The sequence below is a fragment of the Pelecanus crispus genome, chromosome 12 (assembly GCF_030463565.1).
Source record: "Pelecanus crispus isolate bPelCri1 chromosome 12, bPelCri1.pri, whole genome shotgun sequence".
In the NCBI taxonomy this organism is placed as follows: domain Eukaryota; kingdom Metazoa; phylum Chordata; class Aves; order Pelecaniformes; family Pelecanidae; genus Pelecanus; species Pelecanus crispus.
In genome coordinates, this window is record NC_134654.1 from 11,997,240 (window position 1) to 12,023,058 (window position 25,819).

At 42.7% G+C, this 25,819-nt stretch overlaps 1 protein-coding gene across 1 annotated transcript in view; it reads left to right on the top strand.

Annotated features, from left to right (window-relative positions):
• Positions 1 to 25,819, top strand: part of GALNT17 (polypeptide N-acetylgalactosaminyltransferase 17) — a 217,140-nt gene that overhangs the window by 51,101 nt on the left and 140,220 nt on the right. The window contains exon 2 of the mRNA XM_075719882.1: positions 5,952 to 6,135. Coding sequence (XP_075575997.1) covers positions 5,952 to 6,135 — 184 coding nt within the window. The remainder of the gene's footprint in view (positions 1 to 5,951; positions 6,136 to 25,819) is intronic.

Consider the following 25,819-nt stretch of genomic DNA (forward strand, 5'->3'; position numbering starts at 1 on the left):
TAATAAACAAAAGATCTGAGCAAAGACTGCGTAAAAAGTGTGTAAAAACTGCTGCAAGGAGAAAAGAGAAAATCCCAGGTCTCGGGTTCCACCAAAGCTGCAAAGGAAAATTCGTGGCTCTTAGTCTGCCTCTTACCCTTATGGTTAATGAGTCCTCCCTTTGCTGGTCTGTATTTGCAGCAATCAGCATGACCGCACTAAAAACTTCAGCAGTTTTCCATAATTTCTAGCATTACCTATGACATTTCACCCCTTGGTATCTATTCTAGTTTCTCATAAAATACCCCTAAAAGCCTGTCTGTTGTAGCCTCTCTTTCCATCTTCACTGAGAGGTCACGTAGAGGCAATATCCGCAGTGTAACACATGGCACATATTAGGCCATTTACCTCATAGTTTTTGCTTTTTTTCCCTGAGTCAGAAATTTCTTGTTAGTCTTCAAATCTCTGGCTGAAGTGAGGCCAGAAGCGCACGTCCCTAGGCGAGCTATTTGGGCTGGAAGATCCGTGGTGCTTAGCTTAATAAGAGCTGTACTTTTCAAAAACATCTACTTTAATTTTCTCTTTATGCTTCCCTTATTTTTCAGTACCATTTCAGTATTATTTATTTCTTCTTGAGACGGAGAGCTTCGTGTTCCTCTTTCCTATAGGAATGTGCCTTTCAATCTGAGCTATACATACTCTGTAACTCATGCAGCAGGATAAAATAAACAAATAAGGAAGGATGCAACTAAAAATTTGCTTTTCCAGAAATCTTTCCTATGTTATTTCCTCCTGTTCTTTTCCCTCCTCCACCTCCACTGTTAAGGCTCAGGACCCCTGTTTCTCAGAAATGCTTTTCAATTTCAGATACTTTCCCTCTTCCCTAGCTTTCTTAATGAAAGAAGTTTCCTCAGCTGTTTGTATCGGTAGGGTTAATGTTTTCCTTCATCTAGGCTGACATGTAGCAAAATGCTTTTCCAACACTCCTGCTGCCTGGGGAGCCTGTTTGGCTGGGTGCTTTATAAATGAAGGTTGTGTATCACATTATATTGTATTTTACCAAAGGTTTTCTCTATCGGAGAAAACTCCTGTCTCCTTATGAAATATACTGCCAGTTTAAGGAGAGAATAATATATTTACTATAACTGTACTCAGTCTAGGAATAATTTTACTGTAGAGATTAAATTTTTATATCATCTTGAAGAAAACCAACTCTTCGTCAGTCCCCAGGGGATCTGACGTCTGGCCGTTTCAGCAGGAGTAGCTCAGATCTTAGCAGCTCTAAGTGGTGTCTTTTTTTCCTTCTATTCCTGCAGTATAAGAGCAATACACTCCTTTTGTCCCAAAGTTCAGATATTTTAGGAGATTCTGAAAAAAAAATCCTCTCTTCCTTTCTAAGGTACTTGCTGGGTAAATGTGGCTTAAGGGTGAGTGAAGTTCACAACCGTTCAGAGCTCTGATCTACACTGAACATCTAATCTTGATGCAGCCCATTACGATCTCATGAGCTTGCAAGATTCATTAGGGAGTGAATTCACTCCAAAGACCAAGCTTTTTTTGTGCGGGATTAGTGCTGTTTATCACTACAGATAGGCTGGAGCAGGCATCAGGAGAGACTTCTTGGCAGCTGTTCAGCACTTCTGCTTTGGTGTCTGCCCAGAATGATAAAGGATTTGGTCTGTGACTTGGGAACAGCTCTGACTCTTTACTTTTTAGCCCAGTTCTTCAAGGAAATAAGCTGATGGGATCATGCTCTTGCTCTTTCTTGCTCGTTGTATCTCTGTATGTAATCTGGCCCTTCCGGGCCAATTTCAAGCAGGTTTGGCAAAGGCCTGGAGGTTTTCGAAGTGTGAAGATGCTACAAGCATGTGCTAGTAAGAGGCCAGAGCAGAAGGCTGTGCTGGAAACCAGTCCTGGACAGCTGTGCATGGGGAACAACGGGCTTCAGAGGTGATTTCCCCTTTCTGTTCCTGTGTCACCAGAGGCACTTAATCATTCATTTACAGCATTATGCTGTTTGAACACGATATGTGAGATTGCTTATCCTTTGAGTCCCAAACAGTGTTTCCATGCAGGCTGCGAAGGGTAAACAGAAAGTCGAAGAAGGTATGTGTGCTGCCTCCAGAAACAAGCAGTCAGTAGTGCTCTGATCCTGACGTGGACCGGGGCCTTGCTGTGGTGACAGCAGTGTACTCAGGGACTGAAAAAGGCAATCTGGAGATCAGGTGAGCCCTTAGACTTGGGAAGCGTGTGGCTGCCTCTGTGTACCTCAGACATGGGTTGATGCAAAGCCCTGGGAGCTCCCTGCCAAGAAGGAGCTTTCCTTGGGTTCCGACCAGCTGAAGGAACCACACAGGCTGGGCTGAGGATAATTTCTGAACCTATAGTAAAGGCCTCTCAAGCCTGCAGAAATGTGCGCTTCTTTGTGCAGCCCTAAAATAAGACAAATAAAAAAAAAAATGAATGAAAGGATTGGCTGGATGAAGGTCTGCTGTAACCATTTGTTTTCAGTCCTGCCTCTCCTGAGGCATCTTTTCAGCCAGTTGGAAGCAAATTTCTTCCTCTTCTGTTTGGACACGAATTATCTTTCTTGCCAAACATTACTTGAATCTTGCTTCAAAGTGCCGTATACCAAAGTGACATCCCAGCTGCACGGATGAACCCTTCTGACAGCCTGAACTGGAGGATGAAATGTTTAACCAACACAGACATGTAGATCCTCCCTGTCACATCGCACCTGGCAATATTCATCTTTGTGACTATCCCTGAGGGTGTATTTGCTATCCTGCATGGCACTGAAAGAAAGGATGATGGACTCACAGTAGTGCCCTGCCCGACACGTATGACTTGATCACCTTAATTGATTCTTTTGGTTAAATGACACGGATTTATCTGTACTTACTGAGACAGGGTTTATAGTAGTAGAAGGACTGAGAAGTTCGTATGCAGAAATAACAGAATATAGTTAGTGAGGGGAGAGAAATGTATGCTGGGGGGTGTGTGTGTGTCTAGTTGTCATGATTATGGTCTTGGAATAAAGCAGTTAATGGCATTGTAGGCTCGTCAGTCAAAGCCGCTGAATATAAAGTCATGTCTTGGCATTTCTCTGGTGCCTCTGCAGTCAACAGAGAGGCTTCATTTCACCAGGACCTTCATTTTTCCTTGTCACGGCAGAACCTCCTACCTTGCAACAGCTGAGGGCATGGGGGCACAAATGGGTGTATGTTGGCTCTGCCCACGTCTTGACTGTATTTTGGGAGAGATGGAGTGTGCACCATCCCCTTGTGTATATTTATACTCTAATAAAACCACAGATGGGCAAGTAAGGAAGGTGTCCTTGTGCTGTCCAGCAGCTCCCACCCTGCTATCCCCAGTCTGCATCACTGGTGGATGAGGATTGAAGGTTAGACTGTAGAGTACACCCAGCCTGCCATTTCAGTGCAGCCAGCTGAATTCCTTGGCAAAGATATCCTTACTCCGGGCATCTCCTACTGCTCCTAATACCGGCTCAGGTCGACCATGATGAAATGTGGAAAAGGCTGTTATAGCTAGTTCCTGTGATTGTTGGTATTTTGAACAGAGAGCTAGATTCCTTGGCTCTAATTTCAGATACTTTACCAAGATGCTGTAGTTGGGAGCCCAATTACCTTTGCCAAAACAGAGGTAGGCACCTCTAGAGACGGATTCAGATCTTGTGGTGGATGAATTAGCCTTGGAAGGATGAGTCTTTCCCTGTTGACTTCAAGTGCGGAGCTTGGGCAGAAGTGCTACCTGGGGTGTCTGAATTAAACAAATATCATCTGTTGATAATAACCCAAGCTTCTATTTTTTTAAACCTGCTTTAAACAGAACAAGGTGCTGCGGTGTTAGTGGTTCTGATATCCCACTGGGTGGGAGGCCCAGGTTCCACTGCCCAGTGCCCAGGTCCTCCATCCACAGAGCCTCTGCCAGCCCTAACACAGCTCAGAAAGTTCCCACTTCTCTTCAGTCCTTCTTACAGATGTGTAGATTGAGACCACTGATAGCAAAAGCATTAGGGAAATGAGAAATGTGTTAAAAAGAATGAAGAAAAGCAAAATGAAGCTTTGAAAGCAAACTGGTAGATCCTGAGGATACCTACAGTAGAAGTATGAGCGTGGTAGATGCCGTGGAAGGGCTTCATAGCTCTGTGTTACAGTCTTTCTGGCCAAGAACTAGCACTGATAGACAGACAATTTCTTACCAATTTTGGTGGAAACATTTCATGGGAAAGGTGAAGAAAAAGGAATTAAAATTATAAACTGAATTTCTGTTAGAATGTGTCTGTTACAGTGGTAAAACCCTCCGCTCATGAACTGAGGAAGCTGTTTTATCTTTTTGGCGTAACAAGAAGCAAGATATGATCTATGGTACCCTGAGGAAATTTATGTATCTACAGGTGCACTGTTCTTGAGTAGAAAAGACCTGATTTTCACAAAGAAATAGACGTTTTGAGAAGAATTGTCTCTTTGTGAGAATATTTTTTTAAAAATACTGTTTTAATTCTGTTAGACTCTGTGTCTGAAATGAAATTGGTATCTCTTCTCTTCGTAAGCAATCTGAACCTTGTCCCTCCAGTCATTTGGGGTTAGAAGGTTTGCAGAGCCATCTGTTGGCCTTCTGCAGGCCAGAAAGTTTCACCTCTCCCAGCTTTCTTGACTTACTCCTCTGGCTGTTGCTGAGCCTTGAGATGGAAAAAGGCAGCTTGGATATCTAACCCATCCTCACATCACAGCCAGCCGCTCCTTGCAGTTGATTTGTTATTGTTGTCCTCAGATAAAATCTAATCAAGCCCAGCATGGTCAGAGGGACTCCATCAACTCTCAGAAGCTCCCTAGCAGGGAAGGCTGTTTAGAGTTTCCTTGTCAGAAGGAATAATAGTAATAATAATAATTTCAATTCAAGTGCTTCAAACTGTGATTTACAAAGGTGATTTTCTTACTGCCTCACAATATTACTTTTTGAGGGAAAAAGTGTTTATATCTGTGTCTTGTAGATGGGGAGACAGTGTGTTTTGTCCAGGGCAGTGGAAATCTGTTGTAGGTTTGGGAGCTGGACCACGCTCTTGGATGATGAAGCCCTGTGCATATCCTCAAGGGTATCATCCCTTCCTAAGCATCAGTGATGACAACAGTCTGTTCTGCTCTCAGAGTCAGGGCTCTGCCATTAAAACAAAGGGGAATATACCCTGGTGTCTTTATTTAAAAAAAAAAAAAATCAACAGAACAATCCATCAATTTTTTTTTTGGTTTCACACAAAAAGAAGAGTGTGAGTCTCTGCTAATGAAAAATATTAAAATTCCAGGTCTCCTGTATAATAAATAATAACATGAGCATGAACTAGGCTTCCCACAATCACCACCAAGTGATCAATATAGCTCTTTTTGTGCAGCTTGTTTTGAACTTTGCCTATTTCCTTCAGCTATGCAGATATAAATAAATAATTCTGCTTGATAAAGGTCTGGGAATGCTATACTTTAAAAGATAAGAAAGCTCTGAGGGGAAATTGTTTTTAAATCCATAACATTTGTATGCTGTTCACTGTTCATACTGAGCAAAAATTCATTCAGTTGGCAGTTAACCAACCCTATTTTATTCTTATTCTGTGTTCAACCTATCCTTCTCCTGGGGACATCTAACCTTATATGTAATTACCTCTCTGAGAGTGGGAAGGAGGCCTAAATAACCTTCCTAACAACTAAATAAATGCACAGATCCCTCAGACAGGTTATCAGTTGGATGCTGGGGGCAGAGCTATCAGGGACAGTGTGTCTGAGCCATGAAGAATTTAAAAAATTGAGTAATTTTCTTTCCAGCATTGGGCCAAAGAACTAGAATTTGAAAAGAAAACCAAAATAAAACATGCTGTTTTTTCTGATTATTTTTGTTTCTTTGCTAGCTTGGAAATAACAGTGATGAACTTTAACAGTGATGGTGGCTTTTTTTCTCTTAAGGTCTGTCCAAGTCACTTGGTCTCATTGAAGGCTATGGTGGACGTGGTAAAGGTGGGCTTCCAGCCACCCTGTCCCCTGAGGAGGAGGAGAAGGCAAAGGGACCACATGAGAAATATGGCTACAACTCCTACCTCAGTGAGAAAATTTCACTGGATCGTTCCATACCAGATTATCGTCCAACCAAGTAAGTACCAGTTGCTCCATGAAGGACTGCACGTGTTTAGGTACCATCTGAGAGGCAGCAGTGACGGTTGCTTTCATATTCTTGTGTGATACTGCTCGCTCTTCCCTCCTTATCATTCACAGGACCATGCTCGGTAATCAGCAACCCATATAGTTTGGCTGAAACTGAGATAGTTCATAAAGATGATTGTCAGGGGAAAAAAGCAAATTTCTTCCTGCTCTTCTTTCTCCTTTTTATTTTCCTGAAGCAATACATTATTTTGGGTGGTAGTAATGCAATCAGAAGCTCTGCTTTCGTCAGCAAAGAGCTGTTCACTGCACTATTGGCCTTTGGTGTTTATTACCCTGTAAATGTGTGCAAAGACTCTGCCTCTCTCCTCCCTTGTCAGGTCCTTCATGTTCCTGCAAGACTTCCGGGGCTCTCCGGCTGCCCTCGTGCTCCTCCCAGTGCAGTCCTTCTCCTGGGACGCTGCTGTGGGATCTCTCCTGTTGGAGATCTGTGCAGATGCCTTTGAAGGGAGCCTAACGGCTCAGGTGGCAATATCCTTCCTCTACTATTTTTCCAGAATGACCTTTTAAGATGATGGTTGTGATGATGTTTACCTGCTAAGCACTGCAGAACAGTAGAATTTAAATGAGATGCCAAATCATTTTGTTAAGAGTGTGAGAAAAGACATGCTGTAAGTTTATCTTTATGAAAGTTAATTTTAGATATGGCTAGCAGGGTGTTCCTCAAAATAAAGTGTCAATTTGTCCAGGCCAGGAGTGAAAACCCTGATTAAAAAATGAGCCGGAAGAGATTTAGATTCTGAAAGATATGTGTCCAATGCCTGTGTCTTTAGGACAGTGACAAAGCCATTGCTCGGCATCTGCAAACCATTGAAAATCATGCAGCAAGGGGATGCAGCTACATGTCTCCAGTGTACTGGCAAATTGTTAAGGATGTGAGAGCATGGAGAGCTTTTGTTCCTTCACTTCTCTGCATGCTGCATGAATTTCAAGCAGCCACTCAGAGTTTCCAAGGCTGTCAACCACTGACAACAGAAATATTTGGATGAGTTCTCAAAGGAATGGAGGCCCAGCCTCCAATTCTGCTGGTATGGTTCATCTGGACAAAATGAATTGCAGGTACAAATTGCACCTTTGGCTATATGATATGCAAATCCCGCTACAGTGACAAATCCTTGAAGTGAGACCTTCTCTAGCAGTTACCTGAGTCTGAGCTGCTTATTTTCATTTCTCATGCAGAACTCTCACTTCTAGCAGAGCCAGCATTACTGTGTGAGAATTAATTTGAGAAGTAATGTTTTTTCAGGTCTTGGGGGGAAGAAAAGGATTAATTCTGACATTTTTAGGTTTGCATTGTATTCTTCCTCAGTGCTGCTATCCATCATTCCATGGGAGGGTGGTGGAGAGGACAGAGCAGACATGGCAATTTATTAAATATGCATCATTTTGGAGCTGGGCTAATAATTTGGAGAGAATTGGTGGGTACTGACTGCAGCTGCATAACTTAGTGTATTTTATCTATGTAATAACTTCAGGAGTGTGTTTTGGTTATTGCCTTTTTTTGGGGGGGGGGGGGATCAATTGTCTTGGTATTGTATGAGAGCGGTTGGTCTGGCTATGAAATAGGTTTGAGATTGCTGGAGGATTTGAAAAGTTTCAGCTTTTTTTACTTTTGACTTCAAAATCCATTTGCTATTTTGTTCATGCAATTTTATGGCTGATTTTATGAAGGGTTTAATACAAACCATTTAAGTCAAGTATCCTGGTCTCTGATTAAAATAGATTCAAGTCAAAGGAAATTAGCCTAAATGGTTTTGAAATTGCAGCATTAGTGGGGAAAAGCTGTTGAAAACCCTCCAGCTGATAAGCACTACAAAGCATGTATTAGTTTTAAATATAATAGTGAAGCCTGTTTGGTTCAACTAAAGGCTGTTCAGTGTCCGGGATGCTGATGCACTCTGACTGTTCCTAGCAGCGACTGTTGCTCATGCATTCTTTCCTTTTAATTTTCTCTTTTTTTAAAGAAAAAGATTAATATGGTCAAGTGTCATTGAGTGTCCTGAGTGCTGAGCTAGCTGGATCAGACCTCTTAGTCATTTTCCTGCCCCCTCTTTGTGACTGTGGCCAAAGTGAGGCAGAGTAAGGGGAGTTTAGGGGAAATTTGGCATGTTTTGTAATCTTTCTGTATTTAGACTCCCTGCACCCTGTGGTCAGCATCACTAAGGGTTCAGAGACGCAGGTGTCCCTGCTCAGAGTTATTTGCAGGCAGGTGTTGGCAATAAGGAGGCATCACAAGCCCCAGCTGATGGCTTTTTGAGTCCCTACCCAGAGGCAGCAGAAAGGATAGAGGCGAGTTTCCCTAGAGAAAAAGGTCCAAGAGGTGTTGGATGCAGGGTGGCTCTTAGGAGAAGGTAAAGTCTTTCCTAGGGCCAGGAGTAGGGACAGAGTACCTTGCTTATGTTGATTTGGGGAGTTGTGGTCTCTTTTTGGTAGTTTGGATTATTATCAGTTTGGTTATAAAATGCAGTTTATTTGAGAGGCTTTCTTTTCTTTAAAATCTGAGGCTACTTGCCTAGGCTGGAAGGTAGAAAGTTTACCCTGCTGTTCACCTCTTGAGCAGTATTGGGCTTTACACTGGAGTGATTCCTGAAAAAGTGCTGCTGATCGTGTGGATGCTGAAATATGTGTGTTGGTACTGATACCATAAGGGAGCTGTACCTGTAAGACCTTAGTCTTGAGCTCATTCATACGAATGTTTGGATCCTGGCCTCCTGCTGAGTAGGAAAGGTTGTGTTGGGTGTGCAATGCAATGTACTTTTATTGTGAATCAGATAATGGTATTACATTTTGGATGACTGAGAAAGCTACTCCTTTTGGTGAAAATAAGGGAGGACTAGTATTTTGGTGCAAGGGACCTTATTTCAAATCTTGCTGCGGAGCAGTGGTGTAATGAGGAGGCATAGGCAACACATTTCTATCTTGCTTGATTAGGTTTTTGGACTTTAAGATGAGATTCCTGTGTGTTCTGGAAAACAATTACTGCTTCTAGATTGGAAGCACCCAGGGCGCTGCCTGCAGACTGCAGGACTTCTAGACAAATCTGAAAAAAAAATGAGCTGGAGAGATTTTCTTCAATTTTCTGCAAAACCTGTGAAGGACAAGGCTGATTGTTGAGTTTTATTGTTGATCAATTCACAGCATTTTCTGCTTGCCTATGAGGGACGGGGGGTATTAAGAAGATGTGTTGTTTTCTTTATGAAAAGTGAAACATATTTACATGGGATCCTAGGGGCTGCTAACATTCCCTGCTTTGATACTAGATTTTATGCACCTCTGTTTTATTCTGTGGTGTATGATTTAATGGGAACCCCTCCTATATGTAATGGGAAAATAAAAATTGCTGTGTTAGATCAGCCTGCCTGTCCATCTTATCCAGTATCTAATCTCCGATAGTGGAATTACCACATGCTTCAGGTTGAAGAAATCATATTAAGGAAAACTATGAAATAATCTGCCCATCTGGTATGTTCTGTCTTCTCTATTATCTCTTTTCAATCCTATCTAATATAAATGTGGAGTTCTCATTATCTCTTTAAAAGTCTGTTCCTTTCTGGAATCCTGCTAAGCTCTGATTCAGTGGTATTTTATGGCATTATGGGATTAAGGAGTAGATTTAAGAAAAATAATACCCACAATTGTTAGGACTATTGAATCATTGGGTGAAGGTGACGTATTCCTGCTGCTGCGAATCTCTCAACAAATGTTCTTGTGCAGGCAAGCTTCAAGATATTAGAGTGAAGAGGAAAAATGGTGTAAGTGATAAGCAACTTCCACAGCTTGGTTTTCAGAGGTTTTGAGGGCTTCCTAGCCAGGAGACCCTACCCCTTCCTCCTGCCTGCCTTGTGGACCCTGCATATGGGTCAGGCACAGCGTGGAAAAATGTTGGGGTTGTGTGTGGGGAGCTTGATCTGCTTTTGTGTTTTCGCAGCATGCACCTGTTAAAAGGTTTGCATTTACTAGCTGGACCATGTAGCCTTAGAGCAGTGTCCTGGGTAGAGCTATACCATCACCTGGAAGCCATTGCTAAAGATTAAACAGTTACATATCACTGACTTGATTTTAATTTCTCCCAGTGTATGTCTGGGGGTTCAGTCAGAGTCATTACACTCAAGTGTCTCAAGTGGCCAAATCACCTGTTTATTTCTGTAGCTGCCTTCCCTGGGAGCCTGGGAGCAAGTGGGCTTTTTAGCACCATCTGAGTTTAGCTGGTTTTATTACCAGAGGCTTCTGCGTAGCAGCTAGTTGAAAGTCTTTCTTTGGGATATAGTGGAAGAGGCGGAGAGTTTTAGAGAAGACTTTGGGTTGTTCTTTGACAACTTACTTAACTTAAAAGGAACTAAATCCATTGTTGATTTTATTTAACGTGGTCTGTGTGTGTGCCCTTTGGGGGCTCTCAGCATGTACATGCTGGGTGCAAGAACAAACTCTGGGGTGCAGGGAGCAAGCTCTAGCAGGAGGCACTGCTCCCTTTGGGGTCTCTTCTCACCCCTGGAGAGCCTCTTGCCCTCTGCCATGGGACTACCTTTGGATCTCAGCCTCCACTTGTGTTACTGGGGTGTTGCAGGGCCAAAGAATTGGATTTTGGTTTTATAATCAAAACTGAATACATCTTTGGAAAGTCATAAAAGTGGATGCGACTTAGACACATCAGGAGAATGGGCCTTGGGGACCTGTAATTCAATCTCCTGCCTATGAGACCACACCTGCTTTCACATGTCTCTTGTGCGGGACCCAAGACGTTCTCATCCTGTGCTGGACACTGTCCGTATCTGCTCTCGGGGCCTTCCCCCTGCAGACTCCAAGACTGACAATGTTTTGTGCCATGAGGCTCAACCAGTGTGCTGTAGTTGGCTCTGATGGGGCTCAGGAAAGTCTCCGTAGGTTTCATGTGCTATCATGTTTGTTTATTTTCTTGTGAAGAAGAGCAAATCTCTTCCACTATGGAAACAACTAAAAAGACCTGGCTTTGCAAGTGCCTTTGTCTCCGTTTTCTCCTGTACCAGGATACTAAGATGAGATACTTTCTCAGCACATATCATGACTTGGGCAGGAGGCTGCCCTGTATGTTGCTTCATACATCTGGCATCACGTTTGTCTTAGTGTATCGTTTCTTCCCCTAAATAGAAGGTGTACAACCTCCTTCAAGCTTTGCTTGAAGCAAAATGGGTTTTGCCTTTCCCTCTTGCCCAAATGAGGATATTCTTTTTGGTAGACATGGCTGAGATCTGCAAATATTATTACAGCAAGTGAGAGTTCTTTATTGGAGGTTACCTCGAGTTTTTAGGAGGTGGAGCATTCCTGGAGTTGCACATTTGTGGTGATATGCCAGTTACTTAGTCATGTCCTGGGTGTTTAGCCAGGCTGGATGAAATGAGTCTGAGGAGAGGGATAGCACTTAAGAAGACAAAAACAAACTACTTGAATTATGCTGGTGATACTTGCTGGGAAGTAGTTTCATGACTGTTTATTTGTAGTCATTGCTGTTTATTGCAAACAAAGGAAGTCAAAAGAGCGCTTTCTCTCTTGCAAGCACAATATGTTATTTTACCTTTTGCAGAGGTTTTTGTTTTGTTTTGCAATCCTACATACAAACAATAGCAAGGAAAAGAAAGGCAAGACAGGGATTTTTCTTCATTGAATAACTGAAGGAAAAACTAGTGAGGAATCAAGACAGTGTAAGAAGGAAAAAAAACCCCAACTTTCAGGTGTGAAATTCTGTTTGAATAGCACGTGGTAGTGTATTAAAAGATACTTTAATCTCTAGGAAAAAGTCAGAACTAGTTGTGTATCTTCTCTCCTACTAGATAGTTGTGGTCTGATCCAACACTGTGTGAAAAACACTCTTGCCTTGGGCCCATATAGCTCTTGCCTTTATGATTTACATCATAAAAAAGGAAAAGTAATATTTTCCAGTACTTGGAAGGATGCCAACTGAAAATTTTCTGGGAGAGCAAGTAAAGAAATCAAGCGGTGAGTATCAGTGACAAAGCTCTGGCATAAAGGAAACATGCCTCAGAACAAGGCTCACCAAAACTAGATCAGTTTTGCAGTTCAGAGAGAAGTTGCTGGATGCTTTCTGTCCATGCATGCTGTCCTGCCCAATCTGTCTGATCTCTGTGTGGCTTTGGACGTTTTTATTCTGCCAGGCTGTACGTGTTCCTTGTGCTCTCCAGAGGAATGCTTGAGGTTGTGCTGAATCTGTCACCTCTCTGCTGTGAAGATCATGAGGGTAGGAGGATGCTTGCAAACCCAGCTTCAGACCAGAAACAATTTGGTTTTTCTTTATCTGGCATCGAGGCACTTGAGATCTGAAGAGGCACTGGTGCTGTATTGCGTGTGCAGGCGCTGTCTGGCGCTGGGGAAGCCATGTGCACCACCTGCCTCCTCAGGGATGGTGCTGCAACTTTTGGTGACTTTTGGATGATTTGCGCGAGAGGAAAAAGCTGCTTTATTGCTGCATTGCTTTTCCGGTGCTCTTACAAACCAGCGGGCTATTGAATAAATACTGGTATTGATCTTTATTCCTCAGTGCATACCAATATGTGTGTATGGAGAGATTGTTATTTGACTTCCAGTAATTCTTTTTCTTCAAAACTGGTCAAGTAAAGTCTCTAAAGACATGCTTTTCCAGCTGTGCTTGGTATTTGCTGATTATTTTTTATGCCTACTACTGTGACCTCTTAAAGGGAGCCAGCTCCATGGCACAGAGCAGTGTGGTGACTTGTATGTGCATGCAGGCAGGTAGGGTCAGCTCCGCTGAGAGCTGTGAAAAATCACCCTAGAACTGGAAGTGTCTGACTTCTTACTGAAAAATTTATGGTTTTATTTTTTGTTTCTATTCTGGATTTAGCTAGGGAGACAGGACAGCGTGCTTTTTTTTTTTTTTTTTCCCTTTTCTTTTGAAGTGGAGGTTGTTGAAGTATGCTTTGTCTGACAATTATGCGTGCTCTGTATGGAGTCAGAAGTGTGTCAACAGGCTTTGGTGCTTAGAAGTCCCGATATTTCCTTTAAACTCAGTCAGTAAGAAAGTGCTTTTGGGAAAGTAACTCTAGAGTTTGATTAGTGGCTGTTATGAGATTCTCTTACTATTGTTATGCTGCATAGTGTAATCTTGAAACGCTGTGACCATGGATTTATATGCGTGGTACCTAATTTGTTTTTTTTTTGCACAATAGATTCCACTAATTGTCAATTTTCCCTTCCTGACTACAAAATTATTCCCTATTCTTATAACTTTGGAACATGATGCTTCAGGGAAGCCTTCTATCTATGAAGTGTGCTATAAAACATTTACTAATGTAAACATAAGTATTAAATGCACACTTTGGCAGAGGATGGGATTAGTGTAATTTAACAGCTTGCTTTTGTGCTCTTCTGAACTCTGGCGCTGAAAAATACCTGCGTTATCATAAATACTTCTGACTAAGCTATACTTACGAAAATAAATGAACCAAATTAAGCTTTGGATACACTTTTCAGTTGGCTTCCAAAGAAATGAAAGTTTGTGTGTTTGTGCTACTGCTCTGCTTCCATGTACTGTAGAGACCTTTTCTATTGCCATGGGAGCTTTTGAATAGGTTGCATATTCACAGCCAAACCAGGCAGAGGTATGAGTCAAACACTGGTGTCTGACAGCGTCGGTCCTGAAGTAATTTATTTAGTTTTCCAGCATCCATGGCAGTCTGTTGTGTTGGCTCGCTTGGACGGCAGTTGTCTTGAGCTGCCAGTCTGAATGTGTGCAGCTTGCTGGGAAGGGCAGGGGGTGAGCTTGTCCTGCAGTCTGGGCGGTGGGTGAGTTTGTCCTGCTGTCAATGGCTTGTTTCAAAGGACAGTCAATCACAAAATGTGAATCCTTTGAAATAATTTTAGAGTTCATTACCAAATTTTCCTCTGCTTCTCCTCCCTGTTGTCCTGAATTTGTGGCTGTTCAATAAATGCTAGACCAAGGATCTCCTAACAACTCTTTTTCTTCATATGTGTAAAGTCGCTTGTGTGGGAGAGATGGGTAAGTGGATGTGATGCTCGTAATTGCTCTTGCTTTTATGTCCCTTAGATATGTCTGAACCTAATAACTTTATTGCAAGAGCCCCTCACAAAAATAAATCATGTTCTGCACGTTCTGTTTTTAAAACTTAGTAGATAATTTCTTGTTAGAACTTGCTAAGTAAAGTGCATTTAGAAATGCCTGTATATCCCTAAATATTTGACTTGTAATGCATATTTTTGATACCCTAATTATAAAATGTAAAGCATAACACTTCTGAAAAATACTTAATGGAAATAAGGTAGGTGCTGTAAAAAAAACCAAATTTTGTGGGGAGTTTTAGAACTTTAATGATCAGAAATAGTTTATGAGAGTCTAATGTTCTGAATCTGTAACCGCTAAAGTGTACCAGAAGGCATAAGGTCTTTTAAGACACTTGTATAATAGAACATGGTTTGCTTTTCCATTTACTTCATAGCGTAGACACAATTGATTTAATATTGATAATCCCTTTTGCAAGAAGACACGTGCAGCTGAATCAGCAAAATACAAACTAAAATAGGCAATCAATGAATGGAGCATGATTAGGAAGCGGCAATATGAATAGCAGTCTGAACACTTGCTTTCTTTTAAGCTTGTTCATAATCTTTACAAAAGCCAAATGAAGATCAATTCATTTCCTGGTGAAGCTTTATTTTTGTGAGGAGAACGTGAATGAAGCTTGTTTGAAATCAATAGCTTTAGTTTGTGGAATTACTTGTCACCAGCTCAGAAGGATATGCAAGGTTTTTCCTACTGAGATTTAAAGATGAAAAGCTATACAGCTATGTAAGTAGCAGCTGAGAAGCGGTCTGTATGACTGGAATAAGGAAACTTGAGCAAGCTTGAACCTGCCTGTGTGCATTAGCACAGACTGTGTGTGTGTGTAGACAGCAGAAGATTGTAACATGATTTATAACATACTGTATTTCAGCCACAGTGCTTCGCAGCCCAGTCACAAGTAAATCATTCAATCCAATCAGTGCACCATTGATATATAAGAGTTTACCTCCCAGGTTTTCAGCTGCATCAATACAAAGTACATATTGTTTTTTTCTGGCAAAGCAGAGTATGTGCTGCGCCAGGAGGGGATCTGTGAAATAGCTAATGGCTGGAGGCAGAAAAGAAAAGCCCAATCTTGGATGTGTATTAATATGTTAAGTTTGGCTGTGCAGGTGGGGGAAGATTTTGTGTTAGATTTTGCATTTGGTCTTGTGGAAAGCAGGTAAAACTTGGATGGCGTTCATAAGGTGGGGAGGAGAGGGAAGAAGACTCCAGAGTTTTCCTGCTGTGTGGTTTTCAGGTGTAGACCCAAACCTCTGGTGTATATAGGTAAATTACAAGTATGTATCAGGAAGGTGTAGACCATGCGTCACTCTATGTATTTCCATACAAGTTTGCAGTTTGTGTTTTGTGTCTACTCACATCAAGTATATCATGGCCAGTGCTGCCTAAAAATGCATCTAATAAGGTAGTCTGTATTTACAACCTGAAGTTGCAGTATACATCTATCTCCTTTGGGGGCTGTTGGTGGTGGCAGGGTGAGAAAGGAGCTGACTTGAAGTGTGTCAGGCTTTAGATACTCTTTAGAGACTCCTGTTAGTGTCTCTTGCAGCAGCAAACAAATCTATAGCTTTAATCATGTTCTTTGGGTTTAAGTAATAGGAAAAGTGTCTGTGCTAGGTAGCTGTGTATCTCTTGTCATTTGGATCTCTGCAGATAAAGTCAGGCATTGAATAGGCATAGCAAAAAAGGTCTAGATACCCAACTCACAGGGCATCTCCAACTCATCACTAAAAATTATAGTACAGGGGTTTTTTTTTATTCTTAACCCTGTAGCAATTCAGGTCTTGTTTGACTGGCTGTGTTGGGTTGGATCCCTCCCTAACCTGCTTTGTAGGCATGTAAATAGTGTTACTGTTTTGCACTGGGGTAAACTGGATGACCTCTCTTCCGTATGCTCAGACTCCAAGTTGGTCAGTTTTGTCTCCCAGTTTTGCCTCTCTTGTATCTTATTTTGGCAGAGGTGGGGAATGTAACCCTTAACAGTACAGAAGTCACATAGGAGCAAGTTTAACCACAGAATAGCAGTGGTGGTGTGGATCTTAAAGGGGGTCTATAGGAAAGATGGGGAGAATCTTTTTAGCAAGGCCTGTTGTGACAGGACAAGGAGTGATGGTTTTAAACTAAAGGAGGATACATTTAGATTGGATATAAGGAAGAAATTTTTTACAGTGAGGGTGGTGAAGCACTGGAACAGGTTATGTGGTAGTGGAGGCCCCATCCCTAGAAGCATTCAAGGTCAGGTTGGATGGGGCCCTGAGCAACCTGATATAGTTAAAGATGTCTCTGTTCATTGCAGAGGGGCTGGGTTAGGTAATCTCTAAAGGTCCCTTCCAACCCAAAGCATTCTGTGATTCTGTGATCTTCATCTGTGGAATAAAGGGAAACTTCTGGCATATTGGGGTGGATGCTTGGCCTTTTGCATTTATTGCACCAGAAGAAATCTGTTGCATGAAATACTGAGTACAGGCAGCGTGGCCAGTCATTGCTTTTGAATGCTGTCACTAAATACTTATGTTGTCTTCAAGTTTATTAACCTCTCCATGCTTAATTGTCCTCTACCATTAAGTGGGCACCAATATTTATAACCAGTTAATTGCATTCAGTTAATTAGTACCTGGAATTGGAATACAAGTAGAAATGCACATCAAAATCAACCCCATCCTCTGGTTTTTAACCCTTTTGATATTGCTTGTGACTTGATTGGGTTTTTTTCCAAACAAAGCAGTATGTATGTCTTACCAAATGGTGTGTTATCATGACCTCGGTGAGCAGCCTGTGCTACGTGGATGTGTGGGTGGGTTGTGGTGGTGCCAGCTCTGGCAGGCTGACACTGGGGTTGTAGAGCTCTCCCTGTGTGAGTTCCACCATGCAGAAATTTGCCAGACACGGCTGAGCTGATCTAATTCTGACAGAGGTTAAGTAAACTTATACAGTGATTTCTGTACATAACAGAAAAGGTTTAAAAATCTCTTCATCTTCCCAGTTCATAAACCCGTCAGCAGAGTGGATCTGTTTTTACAAAAAAGAAGAGCTATCTCTAAAAATCCATTGTGTTGATCATTTTTATACTAGCTGTTCCAGCAATGGTATCTTTCCACCCTGTGTTCCAGGCAGCACAAGTGTTGGCCACTTCTCTTATTCATTGCCCTAAGTATGTACTGGGGATGTCAAAATCTTGAGTTCCCATGAGATCTATGCCAGTAAGATGTTCCTACAGTAAGGCTATGTAGCAAGGAGTTAATTTTAAATTTGGCAGGTAAGGCTTGCAGCAGTGACAGTTTTATACCAACCTAACCGAGCAGAGCTGTGAACTTGTTGGTAAAGCTTGCTGGTGTGATTGCTACCCTGAAGTCACTGGCCTGAGAGGCTCTGATGGGAGGGTAAGGGCTCCCTTCACTGGATGCGCTCATCTAAATGTTCAGTCTAGGTCTGCCTGTGATCAAGGGAGAAAAAAGGCATTTCCATCTACCCAAAAAATAGCTGCATCAGTCTGTTATAGCAATATACTTATACCTCAGGTAGAGGGGTGGAATAAATTGTCCTTTGGCAGTGTCAGCATCTCTTCATTGACCTTAAAGAGAGCTTTGACTTCTACCTTAGACTAGGTGTCTCTTAATTAGCCACATCCAGTATTGTGGCTACATGAGTAGTAGACACCTGTAATAGAGGATGTCAAAACATACACTGTTAATTTACAATTTTACATTGCTGCCTTTCATCCTGTGATCTCTGAGTACTTACAAGCTTGTAATTGTTGAGGATTTGGTTGCTCCTGTGTAGCAGAGTCAGCATTCCTCTGCTTGACAGCTCTGGCTGGCATGGTGCCAGTCCTTCCTCAGTGGAAACACGGGGTCTGCTCAGCAGTTTGGCAATGAAGTCAAGAGCAGATCTTGCATTGCAGCCTGACTGATCAGGATCTGCACCACATAGGAGGTCAGGGTGCTTCTTGCTCTGATGCAATGATACCTGTCTTTGTAAATGCTATAGACAGCCATTTTCAAAGCTTGTTCCTTCAGTCCATGCCTATTTTGACATTATTCAGTGTTCAGCTCTGTTTGGAGGGGACTGTTTTAAAGCAAACAGACAAAAAAATGCTCCTAAACTTTCTCCCTGTCTGATGCGCTTTGCCTGGGATGACAGAAAGGCCAACATACTGGCAGGGCTGTTGCAGCAGGACCTGTGGGTTTTGTTCCTGAGCCCTGTTGACCTCCTGTCACCCTGGGGTTGACCATGTAACTTCTGCATTCCCTCATTTGGAGCAATGATAATGTTAACTTTGAACAACATCATGTGGTGCTTAGATCATTGATACTTAGTTAAGGAGAGAGCAGCTGCCTCCTCCTGAAGATTCTTGACATACTGAAAGTCCCCAGCTCTGCTGTGGATGTCCATGGTGTCCAGATATGTCCAGGTGTGGCCCTGAGGGAGGCACGTTTGCCTTCTTGCAACATGGTCATGCAGGGTAAAGGTACTGGTCTGTGTCTTGTCATCGTGTATTTTGTCACCGTGGGACTGATGAGGAACAGGCAAAGAGCTGGGGGGCTCTGTGCAAGAAGCAGAAACAGTGGATGTCATTACTTGTGCTATTCTGAAAAGTATGTACCTGGTGATAGGCACCCATAGGCTGGCCATGGGATTATAAACCATGCCGTGTGTTAACCTGCTCTTGACTCTGCTCTGCCAAAAGAGTCCTGATACTCTGTCTCTATAATGGGGTGAAATTATTGGTACGTCAGATTTGGGGAGTGCTCTGAAAGTGCAGTTTTGGGAACCAAAGGGTCAGAGCTTCGTAGGCACTGAGAGATGTATTGATAATTCTTTTACTTGCAGCATAATGTTTGCTCCAGCTTGTCTTTATAAGAGCTTAGTGAAACAGTAATCTATATGATAGCAGTTTTGGGGAGAATTCCACTTAATGTGCAGAAATTCTAACCAAGTTTTCTCTTATGCACCCTTAGCTTTAATGTTGCAGTTCCATATATCATGGTAGGAAAGGCATTTAAAAATGTATGAGCTTATTAAGTTGAACTCTCTCTCTGCTGCTGAACCACGTTTTATAGGAAAATCTACAAAATCCTGTAAAAGCTATGCCAACGTAGTTGAGCACTTTCATGATGCTAACTGTTTTTAAGGACAGTAAGTAACAAGAATCATTTATTCTACTAATCAAAAGAGTATTTGCCTGTTTAAATATTCAAACCCTCAAGCCTTATACAAGAATGAAATGTCGGGAAGGGATAAGCTCCTGATAAGCATGTTAACTGGATTTGTTTTGTGTGATGGACAGCAAAGAAATGATTAATAACTATACTTCAGGAGCCAGATTGGGGAACTACTGGGTGCTCAGAATTAAAACCAAAAAATGTGTGTGTGTGGAAATCTAGGCACTCTAATATGTAGGAGAGGAGGAAATCTTTGAAAACCTGTGATTGGGATCTTCTTTTATGAAGTGCAGTCCCCATAATCGGAACCACCAAAGCAGTATTCCACAGGCACGTAGGATGTGGGTTCCCCCTGTCCATTTTATGCCACTGTATAACTGGCACAGATTTTCATGCCTAACTATTTCTGCCTGCCCAGTTCATGAGTGTTTATTATGGCTGATCACACAAAAAAGATGGAGAGGGATCCAATAGGACCCCCATTAGTAGCTGTAGGGGTAGCTTCATAGGATGTGGGAGCAACACAGAGCCCTAAAGACTTGGGGCATTCTGCAGGCCATGGGTGTTCACCCTTCTCCATGGCAGTTGCTGCTGTTGGCATTTCAAAAGGGCATGTAAAAGGGATGTCACCTTCCTGCAGTGTGGGAGAATTGTCCCCTGAACAGCCCTAAAGGGCATTTCTGCAAAGATGAGTAATGGCATAGCGTCAAAGCTAATGACAATGTAGCTATTAAATAGATACACTGGTCATCAATCAGCCTGAGTGCTCATCAAGGCTAGCATGGAGGGCTTCTGCTCTCAAGACTCTCTGCCATCTGGCAGCAGTAGCAGTGGGTCCAACACCTGCATGTGGCCATCAATGTGTTCCCTAACATAAGAACATAACACAGTGCTGTCTGCTTCCAAAAATTATTTCATATGATGCTGCCTAATCCTTACCTGTGCCAGACATTAGTCAGACCAATTAAATTGTTCCAATGGCTGCAGAAAAGCCACCTACTATTACTTTGTTGACCTTTTCTCCTGTGTGTGTTTTTCATACTTGACATCCATCCAAAGCGGAGTAGAGCCTGGCCATCCTGCTTGTAACACAGAGGCTATACGTAGTGCCCTTTGTATATTGGGTGAGCAGGATGGGGAATCCTACCGGCTTCATGCTGGAAGAAGGACACAAAGCAATGGCTAGGACAGGGAGGGCTGAATGTCAGCAGGGAGCAAGTAAGAAATAATCTTACCCTAACGTGATATCAAGGTTTTACAGTAGACTTCTGAGTTCATGGTCTGCCTGTAATTTGCTTTTGGGCAGTTGTGTGTGTTATTCTGCACCACATCTTCAGCTGTCAAGGAGTGACCATTCCTGCACTAGTGGAAGTCAGAAACTTAAAGCCTGTGCCACATTTAAGTCCCCAAATAGGATGTGCTGTTTTCTCATAACAGCAGTTGCTTCGCACTGATGTACAAAATGAGTAGGAATGTACTGCTGTTCTATAGGGTGGGACTTCGTGTTTTGGGGATTTTCAGCATGCTAGTGCCCTTTCCTGCTATGCACAGCATATAGAAAGTTTTGCTAGCTCTTCTTGGTTATTGAATGTAAGGAGTTGGTAAAATTCTCCTGTGCTTTGTGGAGCACTAAACAGAGATGCTTTCTTTCCTATTAAGGGTATTGTGTGTGTGGACAAGGTACTTGTGTGCTCTGCTGGCTGTCTCGGTGGTGGTGGTATGGGGCAGGGATGTGTGCTATGTTATGAGCTGAACAAATTGCAGTGTAACTCTCTGAACTCTTCCTGTGCCTACCTGCTATGCCTACCAGGGCGAGCTCTGCTCTTACTGTGACACAGGCTCAGGAGGTATTTTCCTCTGCTGTTTGTGGTGATGGTACCTGAGCCTGGCCTGCAGTGGCTGATTTGCCTTTGCTGCCTTTCTGCACTTGCATGTATTTATCTTGAAAACAGTGTCATCAGCCCTGGAGGAGTTGAACGAAGGGAGTGCTGATGCTGTTGCCTATAGTGAGCTGCCCAGGCTTGGAGGTCAGACACCAGTCCTGCTCTGTGTCCACGTCCAGGAGAGGAGCATGGGATCTGGTTTTGCAGCTGGCAGTGGTTTCTGAGGAGCCCCTTGGGACCCTCCTTTTGCTGCTGAATGAGGAAGGTTTCACTGCCAAGGCGAGCAGCTGACCTGCCTTGCTGATGGTCTGTGCTGGAGCCACGATGCCCGATTTGCTCCTACCAGAGCATCGCACACCTGTTGGACAGGCTTACAGGTTTGTGTCAGATTGGGTACCTCAGCTACAGCTTATTTGGGTAGGGCTTTAAACCAAGGGCAGGCAAGTGATAGGGGGTGAGGGGGGCATATCCTTCCTCTTATTATATTGTTAGATCCCACATAGATATAGCTGCACTGCCTTTGGCTCTCCGTCCGTCTTTGTTGTTCTTCAGTTACTGGTTGGATCTGTGTTTAAAAATAAAAATGCAGCTTGGGGGAAGATGGTTGTTCTCTCCCCAGGCTTTGATGTGGCTTCTGCTCTCTGGCTTAGGCACCATGGTCTTGCCCAGGATCCCTGCGTGTTGCTTTTTCCCCTTGTGCTGTAGCATGTTTGAGTGCTTCCATTTATGAGAAAATTTGGGGGTTTATTGGCATTTCTTCAACTTTCTGTTTGGCTTCACTTGCCATTGTGTTGGCATCCCAGACAGTAAGGAACCAAGCTGAGCACAGAGTTGGAAGTGACCTTTGCAGAAGGGTTTGTGCTGGTGGGCCTGTGGTGGAGATCAGCTTTGGGGCATTCATTTGCAGACCAAAGGGCAAATGGCCAAATCTACAAGCAGAATGTACAGTGCTTATGTTCCAGACTGTGCCTCAGATAGCACTGAGGTGGCACCAGCCTAGAAGAAAACAGCTCGTGGCAAAACTGTTGTGTCTGTGTGGTTCCGTACAATGCAAAAATGTGTCTCAAAGCAGATGGTGAGACCATTTTATCCTAGTGTTTTAAGGCACAGGGGGTATGTTAGATTTTTCTTTTACCTTGCTTAAAACTGTGATTTAAATACATCATCAGGGTTCTGTGTCTGCAGCAGCAGATACTTTTCCTTCAGTGTTTTTTTCCTATTATCTCTACCACCTGATACTCCTACCAGTTTGTGTCTCTCTGGATTTTGACAGGCAACCTCTGCACATTGTTGCACCCCCATCCCTCAGTTGGAGAGATCGCTCCAGAGGGCTCCAGGCTGGATAATCCCATGATGCTTAATAGGTGTTAGGAATGATTTATTAGAAATATATCATTAGGAAAATCAGGTTATTGACAGATCATTTTCAGATAGCCTGTTAAAGCCTGGTTTTAATCTAGATCTAAGTATTACCTTTAAAACATTGGACGTATTTGAAAACCAGGGCACATCTGACCAAAGCAGGCTTTTCAAATTTTTGGAGTTCTGCCTCCTCACTGGAAATGAGGACAGCTATACTTTCTGCTTAATGCTATTTAATCTTCACTTAAAACTTTGGTAGGCATATTTATGTTGAAATTGGGGGGAAGGAGACAGTACAAATGGCACAAATTAGGAAAAAGGTGATGGTCTTAAAGATTTGAGATTCTGTGCAAAACAGATATATGTGCTGTCAGGAGTGGATGGCTTGAGTGAGGCATATCATAGAAGGTGGATGATGATTATTCTAGAGTCAGTGATGAATATAAACTTTGATGCAGCATGTGGGATTAGTGGTTACTGGATCTCTTGGTATTAGCAGTATTTCTGTTTTGTGATCTGCAGAGGAAAATACCCTGGGAGGAAAGCAAGCTGCAGGGCTGTCTGTCCAGCTCCTCTCTGGACTCGTATCTGAATGCTTTTGCTCATTTCTTTCCAGAGTATGAGGTAATGGTCCTGTTGTCTGTAGTTATGGACTTTGAAAGAATATAATGTATTATTGTTTCTTTCATGAAATTGTTTTTTTGTGAAAGGTGCTACCTGACGGCACCTGTCATCCATAGGAGAAGATGCACCACACACAGTCTATCAAGTCACACCATCGGCATGAAAGTCCACGGTCAGCTCTGCGCCAGCATAGTTTGATCTGGAGCTGAAGGATCAGACAAGTGGGTGCCTGTTTTGTCCTGGAACAGTCCATGTTCCAGGTTGTTCATAAACTGCACTCATTAGTGCTGGTAAATGGCTTGTGTTGGGGTAGTGAAGGTATAGAAACCATCTGAATTTGGCTCTCAGTTGCCTGACACTGGACAGTATGATTCTGGGTGGTTGATGGAAATAGCTTTGCGCCCCAGAAGACAGTTGATATGTATTAATCGAGTAATAGAGTGGATTGTGTTAAATCAGTGAGCAGGAAGAAATGTATTTTAAATGTTACTTGCAATTTTGTGGCTTCTTTGTGCTCCAGGAGTGCTTGCTGTGATTCCAGGTTATTTCTCTGCTGTGGGATCATGAAGCAGTAAATGATATGATATCCCTTTTATGTTACAGAGGCAGCCAATAAACATCCTAATCTCACTTGCTGCACTGAAGAGTAGATTTACAGCTGCGTGGTGAGCATAAAACAAATGATCGGAGGATTCAAAGGCAGACTGCTACAGCAGACAAACATACATAGTAGCAAAACTTAGTGTTTTTTTGTTGTTTTGAAATTGGCTGACTTGATTAATACGGCCTGATGTATGCCTAGCTGTTCAGCATAAACTCAGCCATATTTCCCCTTCCCCCATCTCCCCTTCTCATCTTCTTTTGTTTCTGAATGGCTTCTTACATAAAGCAGTAACTGCAAAGAATTCACAGTAAAAAATGTCCTCCATAAATATATTTTATTTCATGTGTTTCCTTGCATGTTCTCCTGATTGCAAACTCGGGCTTCATGTAGAATAAAGATCTTGGACCTGAGAAAGGTGACCGTGTCCACAGTCTAGTAGTTCTGTGGCCTCTGTACCTGTCCTCCTCCCTGGTTCTCTTGTGGGGCCGGTGGGGAGGACGTTGGGAGTTGGTCCATGGACGTGCTGGGCAGAGGTTTATGCTGGGTCTGGTGTCTGTGGTCAGTCCGTCAGAAAAAAGATATGTCTGAGCCTTGGACCAAGGATGGAGTAAACCGCCTTTCTCCCCTATTTAAGGACAAGTGACACTTCTCAGTGAGACCTTAGGAGGTCCTTAAATTAAACCCAATATCATATGTTAGGACGTTTTCCCAAGCATCTCAAAACTTACGGAGAGTTTTGTGAGCATGATTTAATGGGATGTAGTCAAGCATGATTTAATGGGACATAAAATGCCTTTGATCCAAATGAGAGACAAAATTGTGAGGGACCTGTTTCTTTTTGCTGTTGATTCACGATATTTTGATATAAATCCTGCAAGCAGGTGCCAGCCTACTGGCTGAAGAGAGCGGGATTTAGTGGGGAAAATGTTGTCGGGTAACCTGCACTAATTAGTTTGCAGGTGTTGGCAAGTAAGTAGTGTTCTGTGCTGTACCAGTCAAGTGTTTCTCATCTAGTGAAGAGGGGATTGTGAGGGATCAGCTGCAGCCTGCTTCAATTTTCTCCAATCAGAAGTATTTTCAGATGTAGAAGGCCAGGTATTGCACTTTTATAAACTGCCACAGTGCCTCTGTTGTGCAGCTCTGCCTTGGGTCCATGTGCAGATGGGCACTTGGCTGAGTGCCTGATTCGGGGCGGAGAAGTTTTTGAGACAGCCTTTTGTCAATGATGGAAAACTGAAAGTGGGCAAATTTAAATTTAAAATGAGGTGCTGGTCTTGAACCCTGTGGGTAACTAATCACTGACACCAAAATGAAGTATTGTGGTGGTCTTTCATTATATTTCATTTAAATTTAAAAGTTTTCAAATGTATGCAGTGTTACCTTAGAAATCCAACTTACTGGACCAAAACTTGCTTGTGGGCAGACCTGATATAGTGTGAGCTGAGTGTTAGAAGTAAAACCTGAGATTCTCCTCCTAGAAGATGTGAGGAGCTGCACTGCAAAGGTTTTCCAGCCTATGTAAGAAGTGGATTTGCTTTGGTGTTAATTCAGGTTCTAGAAAACCTTGGCAAAAATCTCAGCACAACGTGTTTATTCCTAGAGCTTCTTGTCTTCCATGTGCTGCTTAGCCTCAAGCTCCCCTGAGAACCTTCTCGAATATCACATTTATCTCATTAATTGCTAATCCCCCAAGAGACCAGCCCATGGCTGAGCTGAGGACTGCAGCTGTGCTAGAATCCAGTTCTGGCCCTGTGCATCCCTTTTTGGATAATTAGTGAGGCTTGAATCCTGAATTTAGAAGTATTTTGGCATGGGATCTGAATTTTGAGCATCCTGTCTGGCAAGCAGCCAAATGTTTTCTTGCCTGAGGGCAGTAAGTGTGGATGGAAGGG